The following is a 22,760-nucleotide window of genomic DNA, read 5'->3' as shown; positions in this document are numbered from 1 at the left end:
AATTGTCGCGGTAGGAATAGAATCAGAGATAATTGAATTGACGCATGATAAATAAATACGCCGATCGATTGTAGATAGTCAAGGGAGAATGTTGGGTTTGAATTGATGGAGTGGTTTTAAATAATCGCCGGGCGAGAGTTTGAGAGAGCGACAATATCGCGATAGGACAAAAAAGTTTCGGGTCGTTGATTTATTTAGCATCGAAGCACATAATAAATTAGACCGCGAAGGTAAGGGAAGGTAAGGATGGAAAAGGAAAGGTATAGGAAAGGGCGTCCTTTCCAGAGATAGGGTTTAATCAAAATCTATGGCACAAATTCTAAACACACACAAATAAACAATAAATCCTAACATGCAAACTAGGCTATACCTGAGGGAAAATTAGACGTTGTGTGAGAAGGTCATATCTTTTGAAAATAGCCTATTATGAATTATATTTTGCAAATAGGGTTTTTAGTAAATACTTTACTAATAGATATTATTTTGCAATTAATTTTCCGAAGGCAAATTCCTTTTCAAAGGTTCGTATAAAATAGCCATAGCTATGTTTCTTTATTAAAAGGGTATTTATTTCAATATACTACCCATAGAGGGTTTTATCCAAAATGGTAACATGTATTTATGTGTAGCTTTATTTACAAAATAATTATGCTGAAGGGGTTCTAATAGAGAAGGGTTTTTATATATAGTTGGCATTTGCAAATGTTGAAATATTTCATAAATTTATTATTATATTTTATTAGTATGAAAAAGTTAGGGTTAACGCCATGCTACCGTATGCAAGGGGAAAGGAAACGCAATCGGAGTATGATGTAAGTACAAGGGGGCAAATGCGAAATAAATACTAGGTCGGTCCAACCCCGAGGTTTCTTCTCCTCCGAGGCGAGGCGAGACTCCGATTCTAGCCTACCTCGCTCGCTCGCTCCGTCTTGTGGTCGCCGCCGCCACGAAGACCAAACCCTCGCAAATTGCAATCGAAGAAGAAGAAGAAGAAGAGGAGCCATGGATGGCGGCGGCGGCGGCAACTGGAGGCCCACCCAGGGGGCCGACCCCGCCGCCTCTGGGGGCATCGATCCCAACGCCCCGGCCCCCGCCCCCGCCGGCGGCGACTGGCGCTCCCAGCTCCAGTCGGAGGCCCGCAACAGGATCGTCAACAAGATGTAGGGCTTTCCCCCTCTCCCCCCACCCACTTCCCTTCCCTTCCCTTCCCCCAATTTTTCTTCTCTTCATCAACTATATAAAATAAAATAGAAGATCCATACATCGCATCATCCTTTTGTGCCTGTGGTCGATTCAATATGATGCAACTCTGATCCGATCTACTCCTCCGTAGCTAGTTGTAATCTCATCATAATCTCCCCTTCCGTGCCCCTGTGTTTCTGTTATTTATTTATTATTATTTACTTTGTTAGTTAGGTCCAACTCCAATCCCTCCCCAACTATTTTCAGATTCTTATTAGCTTTGACATTCTTGTCTAGTTCACCTAGTCTACATATCCAATTGAACTCAATTTACATTTCATCAGACACAGTTATTACATATTAAAATGCTTGGAAGATGCACCCCTTCTGTTCAAATGGATCTTCCCTTTGAGGGTCAGGGAACTATGATGGCAAGGCAAACTGTTTGTTGGAGAAACCGCCTACTCTCTCGTTTATTTTACTTCGTTATGTTGGATCATGTATTTGCCACTCTCGCTCCGCGAGTCCTTTGTAGCCGTTGTCCACTTTTGGTCATAGCCACTATATTTGAGCGCGTAACTTGGGCTATGCCTACTCATTTGTCCAACATCTTGAATGGTAGACTGACACATTATGCCTTAGGTGACATTTCTCTTTTTTTTTTTGCACAAAACATCTCAAAAGCAATCTCTCTCTCTCTCTCTCGTTCTGCATGGGATATATTCGTCATTTACTTGCTTGTTGCAATCTGCGTACAGAATGGACACTCTGAAGAAGCATCTACCAGTATCAGTGCCTGAGGGGTTGAATGAACTTCAAAAGATAGCAGTGCGATTCGAAGAGAAAATCTATACTGCAGCCACCAGCCAGGTACACTTAGCCTCTTGCTAACTCATCGGGTTGATCCAATCTTTCAGTTGTGGGGCTCAAGCATGGCATTTGGGATCTTAGTAGAAGAAATCGATCTTCCAATGTTTGCAAATATGTCTGTTGATTTTGAAGTTTGTTAGAGTTTCGCCGTGAAGTATCCACATTTTCTTTTGAACCGATTGTAATATTTCGCACTTCCACCTAAATCAGATTATCCAAGGCTGCTGAAGCTTTTCCCCTTCCATTATCGGGGGAAAATCTCCTTTGCGCCTTGGATACAGGGACTAAGACTGATTCAGTCCTATGCTAGAGGTGTTGATGTCCCCACATTATTTTCATTGATAACATATCTCAATAGTAAATTAGTATTAATGAATTATAGAACTAAACAATATTTTTACCATGAGACTGGTTTCTCTCATTGGCCATGTTAAAAGTACAGGAGTTGTACCTTGAGTTCTGTAAGCCCATCATTCCATCTGTTCATGCTTGTATAAATCACCTGTAAAATATTCCCTTTATCCCAGATGAAACATCAAACAATGGTTTACTCCAGTCCTTCCTTTTGTGTTAGCGAGTATGTCATCATATATCCCACTTCATTTTGGTAAACATTTTTGTAGGAGCTTCTTTGGCTGGGTATAGGGTTTCATAATCTCCAAATTCCAATTGTGTTCTCCTGTTCATACTTCATCAGGCTTATTCATGCCAAAGTAGTTTGCTGTATAGATAAGAATTTGTATAATTTAATTGATTGTATAAAAAAACGAAGCATATGTTTCAATTGTGCTAACCACCAGGACTTAGGGTGGCAAGTTATTTATTACAAAGCCAAATCTTACCATTGTATTCTTTTGTATCACCAGTCTGATTACTTGCGGAAGATTTCTCTAAAAATGCTCTCTATGGAGACAAAGACTCAACAGAATCCTGGAAACGCCCAAGTGATTCAAAACCAAAATCCCCCTGGCTCAGGTATCATATGAAGTATATTCAATATCCGATTCTGAAATACTGGAGTAATAGTAAGATATTCGCTGGTACCATATTTTGTTCACCGTAAAAGTCCTTGTATATATTTTTCATGATGTAACTATATTGCATGTGTGTTTACAAGCCCCATTTCTGAGAGGAAACCATCCAATGGAAGCTCTGCCACACTGGGTACAACAGTGCTCTCTCGTTTTAGCTTGTATCGGGTAATGCTCAAGCAAGTAAATTAAGGCGAGATGCCTATCAGTCGAAACCTCCAAACTTGTTGATCACTCGAACCTAATTAAGTAATTGCTAATCTTGATAGCAAACACACCATTTGGATGCTGGCCACGAATCCTTGCATGGTCATATTCAAAGCTTTTGGGCACCAACATCAAAACAGACGACCCCTTCAATCTGCTTGTTCTAGTAGAGGCTAGATCAGCCATGGCTTCCAAAGTAGAAAAGCAAAGCAAGGCTCACACCATCACGTCTGCTGCCAGCAGCCCAAAGACCAAAGATACACATAGCTTTCTAGCACTCATTATCTCTCTTTTTAATCAAAGATTAGTATCATAGTCTAGCCCATTGGCAGTACACAATCACTTCATCGATATAACCTCTCGCACTGGATTTCCTCTCCCTGACAACTCGGTAGCTCTTTGTTTATGTATTTAGAAAATGGGCTATCAAGTTGTATGGATTTGTATGTACTTGTTGTCCATCGTTAAGCTTGCCCAGGCTCAATTGGATCCACCACTGGATGGAGTTATATGTCTAAAAGTTCCCTAGCTAGTGTCAGTTTTGGTTTACATATCTTGTATTATTAACATATGCTGTCTAGTTATTTGCATGTGCTTCACTTTTTTGAACTGATTAGTTGTCCATGATCTATACACAACCTAGATGTTTAATTGATGCCATATGAGTATGAAATGACACATTTTAAATGATTGTCATTTTCCCCTGATAAGTGCTAACACATGTTATGTTAGTTATTTGTGTTTGCTTCTTCACATTATTTATGCTCATTTTTCTTTTGAAGGGGGATGTCTACTTTCCATAATTCATGATCTATAATACCTAAAGGTTCAATTAATGCCAATATACCATGAATAATTGCACATTATGAATCGTTGCACTGTTTAATTTATTCCCCCCGTTAAGTTTCATGTAACTTTGCTTTATGTTGGAGCCAGATTACACTTGTGTGACTACTGAGGTAAAATAATAGTTGGCTATTTTGAGTTATTGATGGAATTATGTTTATTCTCCTTCTGCTGCAACTTGTCAGAATTTATTTGCAGTTTCCTTCTTAGCCTTATCGAAAAACTAATTAATGGTTTTTTGTCTAAGCTACTTGCTAACCTCTTACTTGTTTTGGTACATGTGTGTTCCTTGGAAAATGTAGAATCTCGTCTCAAATATGTCTTTATCATGCTTATTTGGGGTGTTGTTATGCTTTTTACAATTTTGCAAGTATTGTCTACAAGGTATTTATGCACATTCACGATCTTTTCTGCAACAGTACCTGGACTCCCTCAAGGCAGTAATCCAACACAGTCATCAGCGATCCCTTTGATGTCTCAGCAACAGGCCCGGCAGCCAAATTCTACGTCTGTCCAATCTTCTCTTACTAATCTTGGTCAGAACTTGCCAGGTGTCAACCAGACATCCACACTGCAGAACATGTCTGGCATGCCGCAGAACACTATGAATAATGGCTTGGCACAAGGCGCTTCACAAGATATATATGCTACGCAAAGGCAAATGGCAGGAAGGCAGCAGCAGCAGCAACAATCTCAGAACCAATTAATTTACCAGCAGCAGCAAATTATGATGAAGCAGAAGTTGCAGCAAAATTCACTTATGCAACAGCAATCTTTGTTGCAGCCAACACAGATGCAATCCTCACAACAGCCAATGATGCAAATACCATCTAGCCTCCAACCCGGGCAGTCCATTCCGCAGACACAACCAATGGTACAGTCATCATCTCAGGGTGGTATTCAACAGAATGCTTTGAACTCGGTACCACAATCTGTGCAATCGTTACTCCAGCAACCTACACAATCTGCTATGAGGCAGCAGCAACACTCACAGTCCTCCATGCATCCACAGCCTTCTCTGCAGCAAGCTCAACCAACTCAGCAGCCTAACATTCCTTTGCAACATCAATTAATGGGCCAGCAGCAAAATTTACAACAAAATCAGTTAATTGGTCAGCAGAATGGTGCTGTGGATATGCCACAGCAACAGAGACTACCAGTTCAATCGAATAATCTTTTGAATATGCAGCAGACACAGCAGATGTTGAACCAGCAGTCTATGCCCTCACACCAGCAGCAACAGTTGGGCTCCCAGGCAAATATTTCAACTCTACAACAGCAGCAGCAACAAAATCAGCAGCAACAACAGCTTCTTGGAACTGTGCCTAATGTTCCGAACATTCAACGAATGCATATGCTACAAACAAAGGCAGTTCAGCAACCACAGCAGCAGCAGCATGCTCAGCAGTCATCACTGGGTTTGATGCAGCCTCAATCACAACATAACCAACTTCAGCAATCACAGCAGCATCTTATGTCACAATTCCAAGCTCAACCTAACCAGCTGCAGCAACAACTGGGAATGCCGCAGCAACCGCCCATGCAACAAAGGCTTCAAACGTCAGCTGGTATGCTCTTGCAACAAAATAACATTGATCAACAAAAGCAATTTATGCAGGCACAAAGGGGCCTTCAAGAAGTTTCGTCTAGCAGTAAGTTCTCCATATGCTGTCTATATAGTTGCATTTATTCTTTTATTGTTTCCCCCTGTTTTTTCGCTGTGTTATTGTTCCTTTATCCCTCTGTTTTATCCCTATTCATACTGACATTAGTTTTCTCCTACATTTATGCCAGCTTACAAATCCTAAATTTCATTAGTTAACTTAATAAATTGGAGATAGTAAGGATAACATTTGTCAGTTAGAGTCTATTGCAATGTACATTGATAACATGCTGACGAAGCTGACCCTAATGATTTTGTGCCTTTTGTTCAAATTTGTTTTTTCTGAGTTGTGGACATATTTGCCACAAAAGGCTATTTTCAGATTACTGTTTCAATCTGACCTCAAGTTCACTGTTGTATTTTTCTAGTAGGAATCACACAAGGTCTCCCACTTCTGTATTACATCCTATATGTTGTAGTAGCAGCTTGCTACTTGATTGCTTGTTCATTGACATGATGTTTGATTTCCTTGCTTTTCATGCAGCATCTGTGGACTCCACTGCCCAAACAGGTCATACAGGTACAGGTACAGGAGATTGGCAAGAGGAGGCATATCAAATGGTAATGCATACCACTACCGTTTGGCGCTCGTTTGTTCACTTGGACCTTCCTAAAGAAATTCAGAGAAAAGGACCTCTGAACATTGTATTTGATGTTTAGAATAAGATTTGGTCAAACTTCTAAAATACTGACCATAAATAATTTCTCAAATGCTTAGTCTTAAACAAAATAAATGGTATAGGTAAATTTGCTTCAAAAAGTACTATCATAAAATCATATACTTATAAACTTATTCTAATATAAAATTGATAGTCGAAATCTAAAAGGTCTGACCAAATCTTGTTGTGACATCAAATATTTGACCGGAGAGAGTAATATTCTCCCGCTATCCTTTTTCATTGTTGTTTTGATCTGTTTTCCACCAACTAAACAATAAACAGTTCCCAATTGATTGCATGTCCTTTTTTCTCTCGAGACATCTGGAACGAATTTGACACTGCATTTTTTTTTCAGATCTGTACAATTTTATGTGTAACTCATTTTGTTCTTAATCTTTTAACCATTGAAGTATGGTGAAATCAATAATTGGACATGTGTAGCCAAAGAAACAAGAATGTTATCTTTTACTGATAAAGGTGGAACTGATATTCATACAACTATGCACATGCATGCTTTCTTTAAGATAGAGGATTCTTTGTGAATGTGGACTGTATAGCATATTGTATCTAGATGTGATAAGGTTATGATGCAGTTTGTAATCCCTTTCTCTTGACCTTGCAAGTTCAATCAACACCATGTTTTCTACTGGGTATTATAGTTTTTTCTTTAAGTTCCCTATGCATGTAATAACTACTCGAACAATCTTTGCCTGCACCATATCTGTTAGTTAAACAACAGGCCTTGGTTTACTGAATGGTTTCTTTTCTGTAGTATCCATCCCTTCATAGCTTTTGTGTTTTTCTTTCTTGTGATCACAGGTGAAGAACTTAAAGGACCAATATTTTCCTGAATTAAATGATTTGTACAATAAGATCTCTTTGAAGCTACAGCATGTTGACAACATGGTTCCACCTCAAAAGCCAACAGAACAGTATGAAAAGATGAAGAGTTTCAAACTGATGTTGGAGCGTACAATGCATGTTCTGCAATTGAACAAGGGCAACATTCAGCCTGCCCTTAGGGACAAAATTCCTGCGTACGAGAGGCAAATTATCAGTATCCTAAATTCGCAAAAGAGGCCAAGGGTGCAAGGCCAGCAGACACAATTTCAACAATCTGCTGGGCAAGGTCCTACCTCTAACATTCCGCAACAACAACAACCTTCCCAAGGTTTGCAGCAGCATGATAACCATACTAATCAGATGCCTCAAGCAAGCATGCCAAGTATGAGCACCGGATTACAATCCTCAGGTGCAGCTGGTATCCAACATTTACCTGCATCCCCAGCAACAAACTTTGGTGTTCCAGCAACACAGCAAAATGTCACAAATGCACCACAGGCTACCTCTAATTTGGAGGTTACTCAAGGAAGCAATTTTAATTCTTTGCAGCATGGTTCAATGAGTGGTGCTTTGCAACAGGGAAGCACTGGGCCCATGCAGGGTACACTGAATGCACAACAGCAGGCCAGTAGTAGCATGTTATCTCACAACTCAGTAGGTACAATGCAGGCTAATGCCAATTCCATGCAAGCCAACGCAAATTCATTACAGCAGCTGAAGCAGCAACAGCAGGAGCATCATATGATGCAGAGTCAGCAAATGAAGCGTCAAATGTTTCAGCAGTTCCAGCAAAAACAAATGCTTCAGCAGCAACTCCCAGCACAGCAACAATTACAGAAACAGCAGCAATCACAGATGCAGGTTCCACAGCATCATTCTGGAAATGATGCAAACGAGCTGAAGGTTAGACAAGGAGCTGCAATGAAACCTGGGATTTATCAACAGCACTTGGCTCAGCGCAATAACTTTTATAATCAGCAAATCAAACAGGGCAGTGCTTTCCCAATTTCGTCACCACAAAACCTCCAAGCATCATCCCCCCAAATTTCACACCATTCTCCTCAGGTTGATCAGCACAATCTCTTGCCGTCTCAAGTGAAGACCGGGACACCATTGCAGTCAGCTAACTCACCATATATGCCATCTCCATCGCCACCTGTTGCCCCGTCTCCTATACCAGTGGATTCAGAGAAACCACTCTCCAATTTATCATCATCACTTACTAATACTGGTCAGGCTACACATCAGCAAACAAACATGGCGCCTCAGTCACAATCAATCGCCGTTAACACTCCAGGGATCTCGGCCTCACCCTTGTTGGCAGAATTTACAAGTGTTGATGGAAATCAGGCTAACATGCCAACCCAAGTTCTAACCAAATCAAGTGCAGCAGAAAGGCCTTTAGACCGCTTACTTAAAGCGGTCAGTAACTTTGCCAACTTTTTATTTACTGTCTTTTCTTCGTTTCTGTAGTGCAAAATAAATTTATTATTTAATCAGTGCTATTCTGAGTATATTTTAAAGCGTAATTAACTATGGCATAAAGAACACAGTAGGCTCAGCTAAAATATTTAGTTTAGGAGTTATATATGCCATGCCTTTTGCTTGTAACCTCGTGCACCTACCTTGCTAAAGTTAATACGAACATTACCCTGTTTCAATCAACTAGTTTATCAAACGATAACTAAAATGATGCCCAAAGGTTGCAGCAGATCTCAGATAAGTATATCGTAAATTCTGAACTTGATAATTATGTCAAAAAGGGATACTATGCTAAAATCCCAGCCACATGCACATATGCGTGTGCTAAGGGATTATGCAAATAACACACATGTTAGATCTGTACACAAATATTTTGAAGTCAAGGGGATGCAAAGCATGGGAGTCATCATGCCTGGTCATTTCATGTTACTGCTTATTTAAAGTTGACTCTTTGAGTCTTGACATCTGAAGAACTTGATAGGTTTAGCATTGACCTATTTTATTTGTTTCTCTTCACTATTGCTCTGTGGAATCTAGCTATGTTTTCCGGATAGCCTGTTTTGCTGCTGTGCTAAAAGAGAAGAAATCATTAATACCTTTTATTCCCCTCAAATTAGCTTCCTTAAACAAATTTTGATCATATAGAAGGCATATACCCTCCCTTTAGATTGAAATTGAGGATTTACCTTCCTGTCCCTTTTTTTTTCTTGCATGATTCATGTCCCTTGTGTTCTGTATGGCAGTTGCGGACAACACAACGCCAGTCCTTGAGTGCTGCAGTAAGCGACATAGGTTCTGTTGTCAGCATGATTGACAGGATTGCTGGGTCTGCGCCTGGTAATGGTTCTAGAGCTGCTGTTGGTGAAGATTTAGTTGCTATGACAAAGTGCCGATTGCAAGCCAGGAATTTCATAACACATGATGGGACCGGTACATCAAAGAAAATGAAGCGTGACACTAGTGCTATGCCTCTTAATGTGTCATCAGCTGGAAGTGTTAATGACAGTTTGAAGCAAACATTCAGCATAGGTACCCCTGAATTGCAGTCAACTGCAACCTCACGTGTAAAGTGGCAAAAAACCGAGGTATGCTCTTTATTATTTCATAGGGATCAATACATTATATGCCTCAGTGATCAGCTTCACAATCGTTTGTATAGATGAAACTTAGTGGCATGATGAATAAACTAAAATATCATGATTATCCAGCTGTTTTGTTTCCACAATGACTTCCATTACATATATGGGCCCAGAGAAGGGAAGTATAGTTAAATTGACGGGAGCTATTCTAAATTTTTGGCTACCTTATATATTTATCCTGCAGATAAACCATGCTCTTATGGAGGAAATACATGAGATAAACCAACAGCTCATAGATACAGAGCTCCATGTTTGCGAGGATGATGCTGAGTCTTTTGGTGCTACATCAGAAGGGACAGAAGGGACAGTCATCAAATGCACATTTACTGCTGTGGCTGTTAGCCCCAGCTTGAAGTCCATGTTTGCATCAGCACAGATGGTAAGCTTCTCAAAGCATGATCTGTGGTATCGGCTTTTATTGTTCGCTGATGTTCCATGTTAAAAATGTGTGGCAGAGTCCAATTTTGCCATTGAGGGTGCTTGTCCCCGCTAGCTACCCTAAGTGCTCCCCGGTTCTCCTAGACAAGTTCCCAGATGAACAAAGGTCAGTATCCAATGTTTTATCAGATTCTACGCCAGGTACTACATATTAGGCTGTCCTGATTCTCTGTACATAAATAAACTAAGGATGTTGCTTTGTGCTTGTGAATCTGCTATAGAAACTCGGATGACCTGTCGACCAAAGCGAGGTCGAAGTTCAGCATATTGCTTCGGGGTTTAGCTGAGCCCATGTCACTAAGAGAAATTGCGAGGACGTGGGACGCGTGTGCCCGCAAAGTAATTGCTGAGTATGCTCAACAGACTGGTGGAGGCAGTTTCAGTTCGAGCTATGGTTGTTGGGAAAATTGCGTGGGTGCTTAATCCCCATATACTTCTTCAGTCCTGCTGGCACCAATCTTCGTTTTGCATCGATATTGTGCGATCGCTTGCACGCCCTTAACTGGAACGGTTAATGCATCGCTCTATAAATATATGCACATAAATATATGTAACCATAATTAACATTTTAGCAAACATGCAATTGCTACTGGTGTGTACTTATTTATTATGTGTGGTTGTACTTTTGGAAATCCTCCCTGTTTACTAGCTGGATTTGGTAGCGGCCCCTCTTGTACAGAACAGTCTACATCTCCAGCCTGGTTTGATTCTAATATAAATATACTGTGAGATCGCTGCTCGTAATATATGTTGTGTATTGACAACAGTTGAAGGACGTGTGATTTTCTGAGATGTGCTGAGACCAGTTGCGTCGGACGTTTTCTCTTTTCTTGTGTGTTCTTTTCATATGCGGAATGGCGGTAATCAATGAGCATGTACAGAATATAAGAAGATCAAGCTAGGGAAGTATTTGACATTTTTAGCTTGGTTGCTAAGGGTGTGTTTAGTTCCCGCTAAAATTGGAAGTTTAATTGAAATTGGAACGATGTGACGGAAAAGTTGGAAGTTTTATGTGTGTAGGAAAGTTTTGGTTTGATGGAAAAGTTAGAAGTTTAAAGAAAAAGTTGGGAACTAAACCACCAGACCTAAGTATGATCGCGAGAGCAAGTGACATTCACTTAGTTCAGTTACGGAAAATTTTATCCAATTTGGGACTTGTAATTCAGATTGTGTTTCTGCCTGCAAGGAGTGCCAGCGCTCATTATGTTATAGCACACGGTGACGTTACAACAGGTAATCGTTTGATCAGGTACAGTACAGTACAGAGAGGGCGTGTTAACAGGTCCAGTACTGGTTGCATAAAACATATAATGGTAACAATAGTATATATGTAGGTCTAGATGGGGATACAATAATGGTAACAATACTAGAGGTGGAGAAGAAGCATTTCCTTGGCTACGAAATGTGATGACATGATGGATCTTGGATTTGATGTTGGGTACAACAGGCACCTGCGACTGAGAGATGAGAAGGAACAACATGTAAACGCACAGTAATATGTACTGTAAGCATGATACTTGTACGCTAAATTAATTAAGCTGAGATGACAGATACAAGAAAATGAGCTAAGTACTCTAGGAGACATGTATGGTAGTAACAAGGCAAACCAGCTGCTATTAGTTGTTAAGCTTAGCTTGGCCGGAGAAAACTGCATATATGTAGTGTAGGTCCTAGCAATTGCATTGCGATTGTGCGGAGATGTAGTACGTAGTAGTAGGGTAGAGAGTTGATGGAGTAATTTTTATTAATTGGCACACAGTAATTCAGTAAATCGTTGGATCGAGTAGCTATAGTAATACTAGAAATTGAATGGATCGATTCATTCGATGTGAAGTAAGATACTTACTGGGGAGGGGAGGGGAGGGGAGAGGAGAGGAGGTCAGGCGAGGTCTTGGTCGTCGAAGTCGTCGGGGAAGGAATTGAAGAAGTCGGCGTCGATGGGAAGGGAGGAGGAGGGCGGGTGGCGGTCGTCGGCGTCGACCTCCATCATGCCCATGCCCACGGCGGAGGCGGCCTCCGACTCCATCTCCCCCGGTGAGTCCTCCCACTCGTTCACGCCGCCCGGCGAGTTCATCTCGATGACTCGATTAATCCAACCTCTTTTGGAATCTTGGATTGGATGATTGGATTTCCGATCCCCAATCTCCTCCTCCTCGCTTTGCCTCCTCCACTTCAACAACGACTTGTAGTTGTAGGTAGGGAGGGAGGGTACACCACAGCAGAGGCCACCAGCCGGCGTCGGCATCCAACTCCAAATGCTTTTCTTCCTTTGTGGCCTTTGTGTGTCCAATATTAATTGCTAGTGGACTCGACTAGACGTGAGGCCCATTTGTTGGCAAGTTTCTTCCCTTGTCTCTCTTCTTTTTTTTTTTTTTTTGTTTTTCGCTTGATGATAGTAGCACAGCACATACAGAAGAGGGTTTGGTGTTTGTGCAGTGTGAAGTCGCCATATATCATGCTTGAGAGAAATGGTAGTATTAAGTTGGGCTCACCAGCTTAATTACTACTCATATAGGAGTACTTATATACATGAGTGCTTTATTAAGGGCATGTTTAGATTCCACCCTAAAATTTTACACCCCATTACATCGAACGCTGGAACACCTGCATGAAGTATTAAATATAGGCTTAAAAAATAACTAATTTTACAAATTACGACTAATTTGTGAGACGAATCTTTTAAGCCTAATTGCTCCATGATCTGACAATGTGGTGCTATATTTAATATTTGCTAATGACAGATTAATTAGACTTAATAAATTTATCTCATGGTTTACTGATGGATTCTGTAATTAGTTTTTTTATTAGTGTCCGAACACCCCATACGACACGCTATATAATATTCGCTGCGACACGTCAAAACTTTATGACTCTAGATCTGAACACCCCCTAAGTTGCCTCTTACTCATAGTATTAATATCCAAATAAGCAAGTGGATGGTGGTGGTGGTGGGGCATCGGAGACATACAGTACACATGTGCATTTCCCCAAGGAGAAAAGGAGGGCAGAGATGGAGTGAGTGGCTTCGACTTACGACGGTATAGCACTAGCAGTACTCGTACTCCTAAATTTGTGTTGGTTTGTTGGACTATCTATGTGTGTAGTGCATGTGCGCGTGCAAGCCGCATTTTTGAAAGGAATTAATGTGTTTTTCTATAAAAAGAAAAGGAGAAAAGAAAGAATGAAGTTGCTTTAATTGATGAAGTTGTCTTGTGGGGTAGCAGCACTTTGAAGTGGTCGCTGTTCCCATTGGTGTATGTCGGTCGGAGCGGAAGACAATGCTTGATGGCCATGTGACAGTAGAGTATATAAGATGCCAGTCGTAAGATGTTACTACTCGTACGTAGACACACGGAGTATGGCAAGCAATGCAAAAATGTCCATTGGTTAGCAAGACTAGTGCTAGTGTAGTATAGTCTGTGGAGGAGTATTGACACCCCTTTATTATTTGCATTGCACTACTCACACTCAGCAAGCATTGTCTTTCACTTGAGTAGTACTAGGAGTGGTGCTCACTTGCACACTCTTTCACTCCACTGCTCCAGTCCACAGTCCAGTGTGTTCACCTGCTCTGCCCCAAGCCCAAGGGAATTGAAGCAAGCAGATGAGATGAGATCTGTGATGATGTGCTGCCTCCTCCTCCTCCTGGTCTCTGCCGCTGCCGGGGCCGAGGGCAAGTCGGAGGTGGCGCTCCTCCTGGAGCGCGTGAAGCCGGCGCTGCAGGGGGAGGGCGAAGTAGGAGGGAACGCGCAGCTGGCCACCTGGACCGCCTCCACCCCGCTCTGCCAGTGGCGCGGCCTCCGCTGGTCCACCGCCGCCACCCTCCCCCGCGAGCTCCCCTGCGGCAACCTCTCTGCAGGCCTCGCCCACCACCCGGTCCCGGACGACCTCCTCCTCCTCCTCTCCATCCGCCTCCCGGCCTCCGCCCTCGCCGGCCACCTCCCTCCCGAACTCGCCGCTTTCTCCGCCCTCTCCTCCATCTTCCTCGCCCACAACTCCCTCTCCGGGCCCATCCCCCTCGCCCTCGGCAACGCCCCCGCCCTCTCCCTCCTTGACCTCGCCTCCAACCGCCTCTCCGGCTCCCTCCCGCTCTCCATCTGGAACCTCTGCAGCGGCAACGCCCGTCTCTCCCTCCTCCGCCTCCACGGCAACGCCCTCCACGGCCCAATCCCCGACCCCGCCGCCCTCGCCCCCAACACCACCTGCGACGCCCTCAGCCTCCTCGACCTCTCCGCCAACCGCCTCTCCGGCCCCTTCCCCTCCTCCCTAGTCACCACCGCCTTCCCCGCCCTCCGCTCCCTCGACCTCTCCGACAACCGCCTCCACGGTCCCATCCCGCACGGCCTCGCCCCCATCCACTCCCTCAACCTCTCCTACAACAACTTCTCCGGCCAACTTCCCCCCGACCTCGCCTCTCTGCCGCCCGACGCCTTCCTCGCCAACAGCCCCGCGCTCTGCGGCCCGCCGCTGCCCCACCACTGCCTCCCCAGCAACCCCCTCACCTCCTCCGCCGTCGCCGCCATCGTCATTGCCCTCATGGCCGCCGCCGTCGTCCTGGCTTCCCTCTCCATCGGCTGGGCGCAGGGCCGTTGGAGGCGAGCGCCTTTGCCGCCGGAGGAAGGGACACTCACGGAGGACGGCGAGGGGAAGCTGGTGGTGTTCCAGGGCGGGGAGCACCTCACGCTGGAGGAGGTGCTCAACGCCACGGGGCAGGTGGTCAACAAGGCCAGCTACTGCACCGTCTACAAGGCCAAGCTGGCGGAGGGCGGCGGCAGCATCGAGCTGCGCCTCCTCCGCGAGGGCTGCTGCAAGGACGCCGAGTCGTGCGCGCCGGCGGTGCGCCGCATCGGCCGCGCGCGCCACGACAACCTGGTTCCGCTGCGCGCCTTCTACCAGGGGCGCCGCGGAGAGAAGCTGCTGGTGTACGACTACTTCCCCGGCAACCGGACGCTCCACGAGCTCCTCCACGGCCACGGGGAGCAGAGCCAGGGGATGAGGCCGGCGTTGACGTGGGCGCGGCGGCACAAGATCGCGCTGGGCGTGGCGCGCGCGTTGGCGTACGTGCACGCGGGGCACGGCGAGGCGCACGGCAGCGTGCGCTCGTCCAACGTGCTGGTGGACGAGTGGTTCGTGGCGAGGGTGGCGGAGTACGCAGTGCACCGGCTGCTGGTGGCGGCGGCGGTGGGGAAGGCGGACGGGTACAGGGCGCCGGAGCTGCAGTCGAGGGGGAGGTGCAGCCCGCGGACGGACGTGTACGCGTTCGGGATATTGCTGCTGGAGCTGCTGATGGGGCGGAAGGCGTCGGGAGAGCTGCCGGCGGTGGTGAAGGCGGCGGTGCTGGAGGAGGTGACGATGATGGAGGTGTTCGACGCGGAGGTGGCGCGCGGGGTGCGTAGCCCCGCGGAGGAGGGGCTGCTTCAGGCGCTGAAGCTGGCGATGGGGTGCTGCGCGCCGGTGGCTGCGGCAAGGCCCACCATGGCGGAGGTGGTGCGGCAGCTGGAGGAGGTCCGGCCCCGGAACAGCAGCCGGCCGTCGGCGATCTACAGCCCCGCCGAGCCCAGGAGCGACGCCGGCACGCCCACCGCCGCCGTCGTCTAATTCCAATATAATGTCGTCCCGACTCCGACCGTACATAACATACTCCAGTCCAGCTGGCCGGAGTACCATATCATATCCGTGCAGTGCAGTGCAGGCGTCCAGCACTCCAGCTACATAATCCTACGTACTACTACTAGTAGAAGCTGCTCCTACGTACTCCGTACTCTACTGTACGGAGTACTACTAGTAGATTTTCCTTTTCTCAACGCCTGTCTGCCTGCCCAAATATTGATCCTCTCTTCCTAAAAACATGACTCCAGTCCACTACAAAAAGATGATCACTGCACTGATTTGGATATCTGGGCAAACACAGCCTTTTGCCCATTTGCATTGCTTATGCTTGGTTTCATTAGTTTTAGGTCCTCTTTAGTTCGTGAAAAGAAAATTTTTAAGCGTCACATTGGATATTTAACCGGATGTTGGAAGGGGTTTTCGGACACGAATGAAAAAACTAATTTCATAATTCGTCTGGAAACTGCAAGACGAATCTTTTGAACCTAATTAATCCGTCATTAGTACATATGGGTTATTGTAGCACTTATGGCTCAAAAGATTCGTCTCGCGATTTCCCCCCTAACTATGCAATTAGTTTTTTTTAATCTCTATGCATATGTCTAAATATTTGATGTGATGTTTTTTTTGAAAAAAAATGGAAACTAAACCAGGCCTTATAATGAAATATAGTAGTATGTCAGGTCCTTCAAATTACATTCTGGTATTTGATCGTATACGACTATCTATGTGTTGCTCCACGTTAGCACACATTTTACATACGCCTCCTGGATAGGGGTGAAAACGTCACGGAAACGGACAGAAACCATCTTTTATCGTTTTCGTTTTCATATTTTTTTCGGAATCAGAATCAGAATCAGAAACCCCGGATATGAAAATGGAATTGAATATTATCGAAACTGAAAACGAAGCAAAAACGGCGCGAATACGGTAACGAAAATTTATCAGAATAAAAAACCCCTCAAACTGATAAATCCAATTGAATAAATTATCTATGTTTAAAAGAGTAATGTTGTTGATAAATCGCAATGTAGGACAAAAAAATATTCTTATGTAATTTTAGATTTGCATAACAAATATTTTTTTTAAAAAAACAGCCAAACACCATGGTATTCACTATTTAGTGCTTAAAAAAAGAATCATGGTATTTCAGTCACAACATTTCTGTTAATTCTGAGAAAATTTTCTGAAATTTTGAGAAAATTTCCGAAAAGTTTCCGACCGATTCCGAGTTCCGACGGAAATTGCCCTTATCATTTCCGATTTCATTTCCGAGAAAATATTTCCGAATTCGTTTCCGTTTCCAAAAAAATTCCGACCGACAGATTCCGTTTTCGAAAATAGGTCCGAAATCCAGAAAGTTTCCGTACCGTTTTCACCCCTACCCCTGGATCTCGCACTTCCGCAGCATATACAAATGCATTTCCCTCCTTCCCGCTGCAAGATGTACCCCAGTACTCCCTCCGTCTCCTAATACAAGGGATTTTGACATTTTGCTTACACTGTTTGACCATTCGTCTTATTCAAAAAATTTTAGAATTATTATTTAATTTATTTGTGACTTACTTTATTATCCAAAGTACTTTAAGCACAACTTTTCGTTTTTCATATTTGTACAAAATTTTTGAATAAGACGAGTGGTCAAACAGTGCAAGCAAAATGTCAAAATTCCTTATATTAGGGGTTGGATGGAGTACTAACAATGCCAAACACAAGGTCCTAGGACTGCTAATTGCTTGTCCCTCCATCCTATTTTGATCATCCTCTTAAAATTTTAGATGTCTTCCCAAAATGATCATCATCCTAACATGTATATCTTTGTTTATTTGTGTAAGGAATTAATGTGCATCTTTAAATGTGTTGCATACAACCAAACAAGATTAATTTCTGTTGATGTAATGACATACAATATTTAAAACATGAGCTATTCACAGTATACGAAGCGATGAGGCACCTTAACTGATGGCAATTAATCTGAGAATAATGAATGTTTTGGCCGTGTCGTTGGCCTTGGTACCCTTTGCTTGGGTGTGTTTGGTTCTAAGACTAGGTGGGATGGGATGAAACCATCCCTGATTTTGAGGCTGGGATGATTCCACTCGCGTGTTTGGTTTGTAGAATAAGACGATCCCAATTTTTTGTTTGGTTGAAGGGATGAGGGAGGGATGGGATGGACGCTGTTTGCCACCAATGGCGATGCCGTTTGCAACAACCATAGCCGCCGCCACCTCTGCCCTCACCTCCATCTCTGCCACCGAGGTGCGCCATGCTGCCGTACAGGAGGAAGCTACTGGTCTAGGGCACCGACAGGCCGGCGCGGTCGCGAAGGGACGCAATGCGGCGGGTGATGGCCTCGGCCTTCGCGCAGAGCAGCTGTGGCTTGGCGACGACGACGGTGGCGAGGTCCGCACGGGAGAGGGAGAGGGACAGGCCGGCGCGGTCGTGAAGGGACGCGATGCGGCGGCTGATGGCGTCGGCCTTCGCGCAGAGCACCCGCGGCTCGGCGACGACGACGGCAGCGAGGTCCGCATATGTACTGATGTGGTACCAGGAGGTTCCATGCATATGAGTAGGGATGGCAACGGGGCTGCACCCGTCGGGTTTCACTACCCCGTCCCCGCCCCCGAGGTGATGAAATTCCCCCGTTCGCCATCCCCATCCCCGTGCTCGGGGGAAGGTTTCTCACCGTCCCCGTCCCCGCAGCGGGTACGGGGCACCCGCGGGTCCTAGCACCCGACAAACAAACACCAATATACATAGAACAATTGAGCAGGAACAGATGATAAAGAGCTTACAAATACAGTTCACACCAATGAAAGGAAGCAAGGGTGAAGAACTTCAAAATCCAATGTAGATGTACAATAGAAACAGAAACTTGATGCACCAGTGAATACGAGTGGCGCACACACTAAAGCAATAGATAAGTACTACATGTTGATGCTTCAAAATCAGATCGAGTAAATGCCGTGCAGGTAGCTTGCGTCTCGCGACGGCATCATCGCTCCTGGTCAGCAAGAGCGGAGAAAATGAGGGCGACGCCGCTGTGAGTCGCTGGGGGTGGAGGTGGAGCAGGAGAGGGTGCCACCGCGGGGAGCCGAGGCCGCCATGGCTCCAGTCACAAACTGACGACGGCGCTGCAATAGCGATGGCAAAGAGGCGGGCTAGACCGGCGAACTAGTGAAAAGAGAGGAGAGGGGATCGGCGGTTCCAGAAAAACGCGAAGGGGATCGGGACTTCTCTCCGTGCGAGTGCGACCATGCCTGCGAGCGGCGGCCAGGAGGAAGTGGGGACGGGATTGAAAAGTTAGGGTTTCTCTATATATATTGCTTCTAATTGGGCCTAAATGGACTGTAACCTAAGGAATTTGCTGATGTGCCGTCATATCTTGGAGCCCCATGGGGATACGGGGCCGGGGAGTGGTGGAACGGCCCCGCCCCCGGCCCACCCGATGGGGCGTGCTTTTGGCCATTTGTTACCCCGTGGGGGATGAATTTACCCCGATAGCTCACCCTAATAGAGGAATTCCCCACCGGAGAACAGGGAACGGGGCCCCATTGCCATCCCTAGCTGGCTGTAAACTTGCTGCCGCTTCTCATCTCTCTCCTCTCCTCTCTCATCCACCTCAGCATTCAGCCTTCTTATAGCCATCTATTATACTTGCTCTTAGTGATAAAATATAGGGTAGTACTACTTCTGCAATATAGGGTAACTATAGTGAGATCAACTCTAATAGAGTTGCTAGATAGCTTTATTCCAAGTTAAATTTCAGCAATTTTGATCAAAATACAAGCTCCAACCCAGATGGCTTGTATGGCTAGCCTGGATACTAGCCAAATTTGGCCATGCTATTTGGTTGGCCATTTTGTGGGCCCCACCATGAATCTCTCCTCATCCCCCTCTCTCTCCCGCATCTTTCCCGTTGTGGCCTCCCCATTCGTCGCTATCGCCGACATCTGTCGTCGCCTTTACCACCATCCTTCGTGTCTTCCCCATCGTCGTCTTCCCCGCCCCTGAAGGGGTTGTGCCCGCGTGTCCGAGTCCATCGACAACGGCAGTGTGCCGGTCCCTACGCTACCCCCTCTGATGGTAGTTGAGGATCTTGTCGCCCTACTGGGCTTCCAAGCGCTCCCCTTTCTTTCCCTATCCTCCTGAACCACCTCCCATGCTTGCCTCCATTGTCGTCGCCTCATCCGACGCTACCCCCTTGGTCGCGCATTCAAGGCCGCGCCGATGGAGCAGGCGCGACACTACACGGGACTGGTGCAGTCGCTCGTCGCCCACGGTGGCGAACAACACACTCTACAACCTCGTGGGCACCTACCCCAAGAGCCGTGCGCCTTATCACCGTCGACGTCGCTTCCCGCGCACCGATGGGTGGGTGGGGAAAACAAGAGAGAAGAAGAGAGGTGCTGAGAAACTGACATGCGAAGCTAGTAAAATTTGAAGAGTGGTAGATAGAGAGACTATTGGATCTAACAACAAATATGGAGAGGATTCTTTTTGGATAGCTTCCCAAATGGACAAATAGAGAGTAAGATTTGCCACTATGTTGGAGATGTTTTGATAAAGTACATATGTAGTACTATAAGTGTAGTGTGGTTGAAATCAAATTCGCATTAGGTTCTTCTTGTCAATTTCTATGGATTACTGTGTGTACTATCTATTTTCTTATATACAAGTTGCATTGGGTACATCATACATTGAGTGTCTTTGAATGGTGAATTTGTAAGCATCAACAGTAGTCCAGCAGAGCTTGATATGTGAAAAGGATTTAAGATTCATAACTAAATGAACAAAAAGCATGCCAAGATGGACACATAAATCACGTTGAAGCTAACTAATGCCGAAATATCTAAGAGGCTACACTACTTAAAAAAGGGCCAAAGGTGTCAGTTCCTAACAGGCCATAGGTGCCGATTTTTCATCCGGCACCAATTGGTCGGCACCAATACTAGCAACCGACACCTATATGGAAAATAGAACCGGCACCTTTAGCATTGCTCAGGCCAAAAAAAAGAGCCAGCTTGACTCCAAGCCGAACTCACCCAGCGCCGTCACCGCGCATGCGCCCATCTCAAAATCAAATTGATATCCCCAAACCCAAAATCATCCACAAATCGTCACCAAAATAAACTGACATCACAACAAATTCACAAAATAAAACATCAACAAAAATTATAGCTAGATGGATCCATGTCGATCTGAAGAGAAGAAAAAGAGATCGATGGCGGTGGCAGCGAGAGTAGTGGAGGAGGATCCAGATCTAGAGAAGAGGGGAGGGCGCCGCTGCAACCCGTCGCCTGTCGCCCGCCGTCTCTCCTCTTGCGCCGCTACCTGCTGCGTCCCCTCCCGCCGGATCCAGCGGAGGGGATGGTGTCGCCGCAGCCCGTTGCCCACCGCCTGCTGCCTCCCCTCCCGCCGTATCCGGTGGAGGGGAGGGTGCCGCTGCCGCCCGTTGCCTACCGGCTCCCCTCTAGCCACCGCCGCTCGCGCGAGAAGTGAGAGAGCCGAGAGAGAGGCAAGAGAGAGAGAGAGAGACGAGCAGAGAGATGGAGAGAGAGATAGCAGATAAGGTTGACTCATATAGGGATAAGGCCAATGCGTCGCCGCGTCGGGCTAGATCGGCTCGGCGGCTCAACTCGGTTTTCTATAATTTATTATAGGTGCCGGTTTTTACGTAACCGACACATGTAGCATATCAAAGGTGCCGGGTTTTTTAAAAAAACCGGCACCTATACTATAGGTGTCGGTTTTTCTTTAGAACCGACACCTATAGTTTCTTAAAGGTGCCGGTTTTTTGTATTTTCAGTCCGTGGAGGAGGAAAAATCACTATAGGTGCTGGTTTTAGCTGTTCCAGCACCTGTAGTGCCGATCTCTATGGGCTTTTTTATAGTAGTGCTACCAGAATTTGGCTCTCCAAATACCCTTATAGTGAGCCAATTCATTGAGCAAGTTTGGCCAACACATATAGTCGATTAGTCAGCCTGCCAAGGACATGATGTATACCTAAAATTCTTTTTTTACAAAAAGGTATATGCCATAGGAAAAAGGAAGGAAAAAAGAGACTGTGTTCAACCCAGAAGTCTTCCTAGCTACCTCCCTCCTCCGATGCCCTAAAACCCGATTTGATAACATTTTCATCCCTTCACAGGGGGAGAGCTTCCCCACCTGAATTTCATTAGCAAAGGTTTGTTAAAGGGGATTAGATTACATTAGACTAGGTGAAACCCCGCGCATTGCAGCGGGAATTTAGTATGATAACAATAAAAAAACATGTAAGATAGCTAGATAACATCAGATTAAGTAAATTAATGTGGTTTATGATAATTTAAATTTAAATAGTATGTAGAATGGTGATTCAAACGTAAAAAATAAGGTTGTATGACTTTATGGAAGAAGAAAAGTAGGGAGATAGTTTGGACCGTAGATTAATCATCTAAAGGCTAAAAACAACTGATGTATATGACTTAATTAGAGGAAAAAGGAGAAAAATAATTTGGACCATAGATTAATCATTTAAGTACTAACTAAGTGAGGATGAACTATATAAGTATATAGGATATCATAAAACATAATAAAGATATACATTGAAACATTATGTGAATTATGTTGGATGATAATTTAACAAGTTTGTATTTGAAAAGCTCTTAAATTATAAAAACTATAAAGATATATCATGTTTGCATGATGTTTAAATGTGATGATTGTTAGTGGATGATGATGTGGCATCTTGTTAATTAGTGGATGATGATGTGGCATCTTGTTAGTGTATGATGATGTGGCATCTTT

The 22,760-nt window shown here is 44.9% G+C and overlaps 2 protein-coding genes and 1 long non-coding RNA gene across 3 annotated transcripts; 2 read left to right on the top strand and 1 right to left on the bottom strand.

Moving 5' to 3' along the window:
• Nucleotides 1-868: 868 nt before the first annotated feature.
• On the top strand, nucleotides 869-11,124 carry LOC127781808 (mediator of RNA polymerase II transcription subunit 15a). Its single transcript, XM_052308857.1, has 10 exons — nucleotides 869-1,160; nucleotides 1,941-2,052; nucleotides 2,919-3,027; nucleotides 4,556-5,788; nucleotides 6,284-6,360; nucleotides 7,278-8,723; nucleotides 9,527-9,868; nucleotides 10,107-10,301; nucleotides 10,378-10,466; nucleotides 10,582-11,124. The coding sequence occupies exons 1-10, from the start codon at nucleotides 1,003-1,005 to the stop codon at nucleotides 10,781-10,783; spliced, it is 3,963 nt and encodes a 1,320-aa protein (XP_052164817.1). The 5' UTR covers nucleotides 869-1,002; the 3' UTR covers nucleotides 10,784-11,124.
• A 408-nt stretch (nucleotides 11,125-11,532) lies between these two features.
• LOC127781820 (uncharacterized) lies at nucleotides 11,533-12,758 on the bottom strand. The gene is made up of 2 exons (XR_008019066.1): nucleotides 12,207-12,758; nucleotides 11,533-11,817 (listed from the first exon to the last, which is right to left on the bottom strand). It is a non-coding gene; the product is annotated as an uncharacterized LOC127781820 (long non-coding RNA).
• Nucleotides 12,759-13,513: 755 nt separating this feature from the next.
• Nucleotides 13,514-16,295, top strand: LOC127781810 (putative kinase-like protein TMKL1). The gene has a single exon (XM_052308860.1). It carries the CDS (start codon nucleotides 13,970-13,972, stop codon nucleotides 15,956-15,958), a length of 1,989 nt encoding a protein of 662 aa, XP_052164820.1. The 5' UTR covers nucleotides 13,514-13,969; the 3' UTR covers nucleotides 15,959-16,295.
• Nucleotides 16,296-22,760: the final 6,465 nt, after the last annotated feature.

This window comes from Oryza glaberrima, chromosome 8 (genome assembly GCF_000147395.1).
Source record: "Oryza glaberrima chromosome 8, OglaRS2, whole genome shotgun sequence".
Lineage (NCBI taxonomy): Eukaryota > Viridiplantae > Streptophyta > Magnoliopsida > Poales > Poaceae > Oryza > Oryza glaberrima.
The sequence above is the reverse complement of the archived record's forward strand: the minus strand, read 5'-3'. Positions and strand labels throughout refer to the sequence as shown.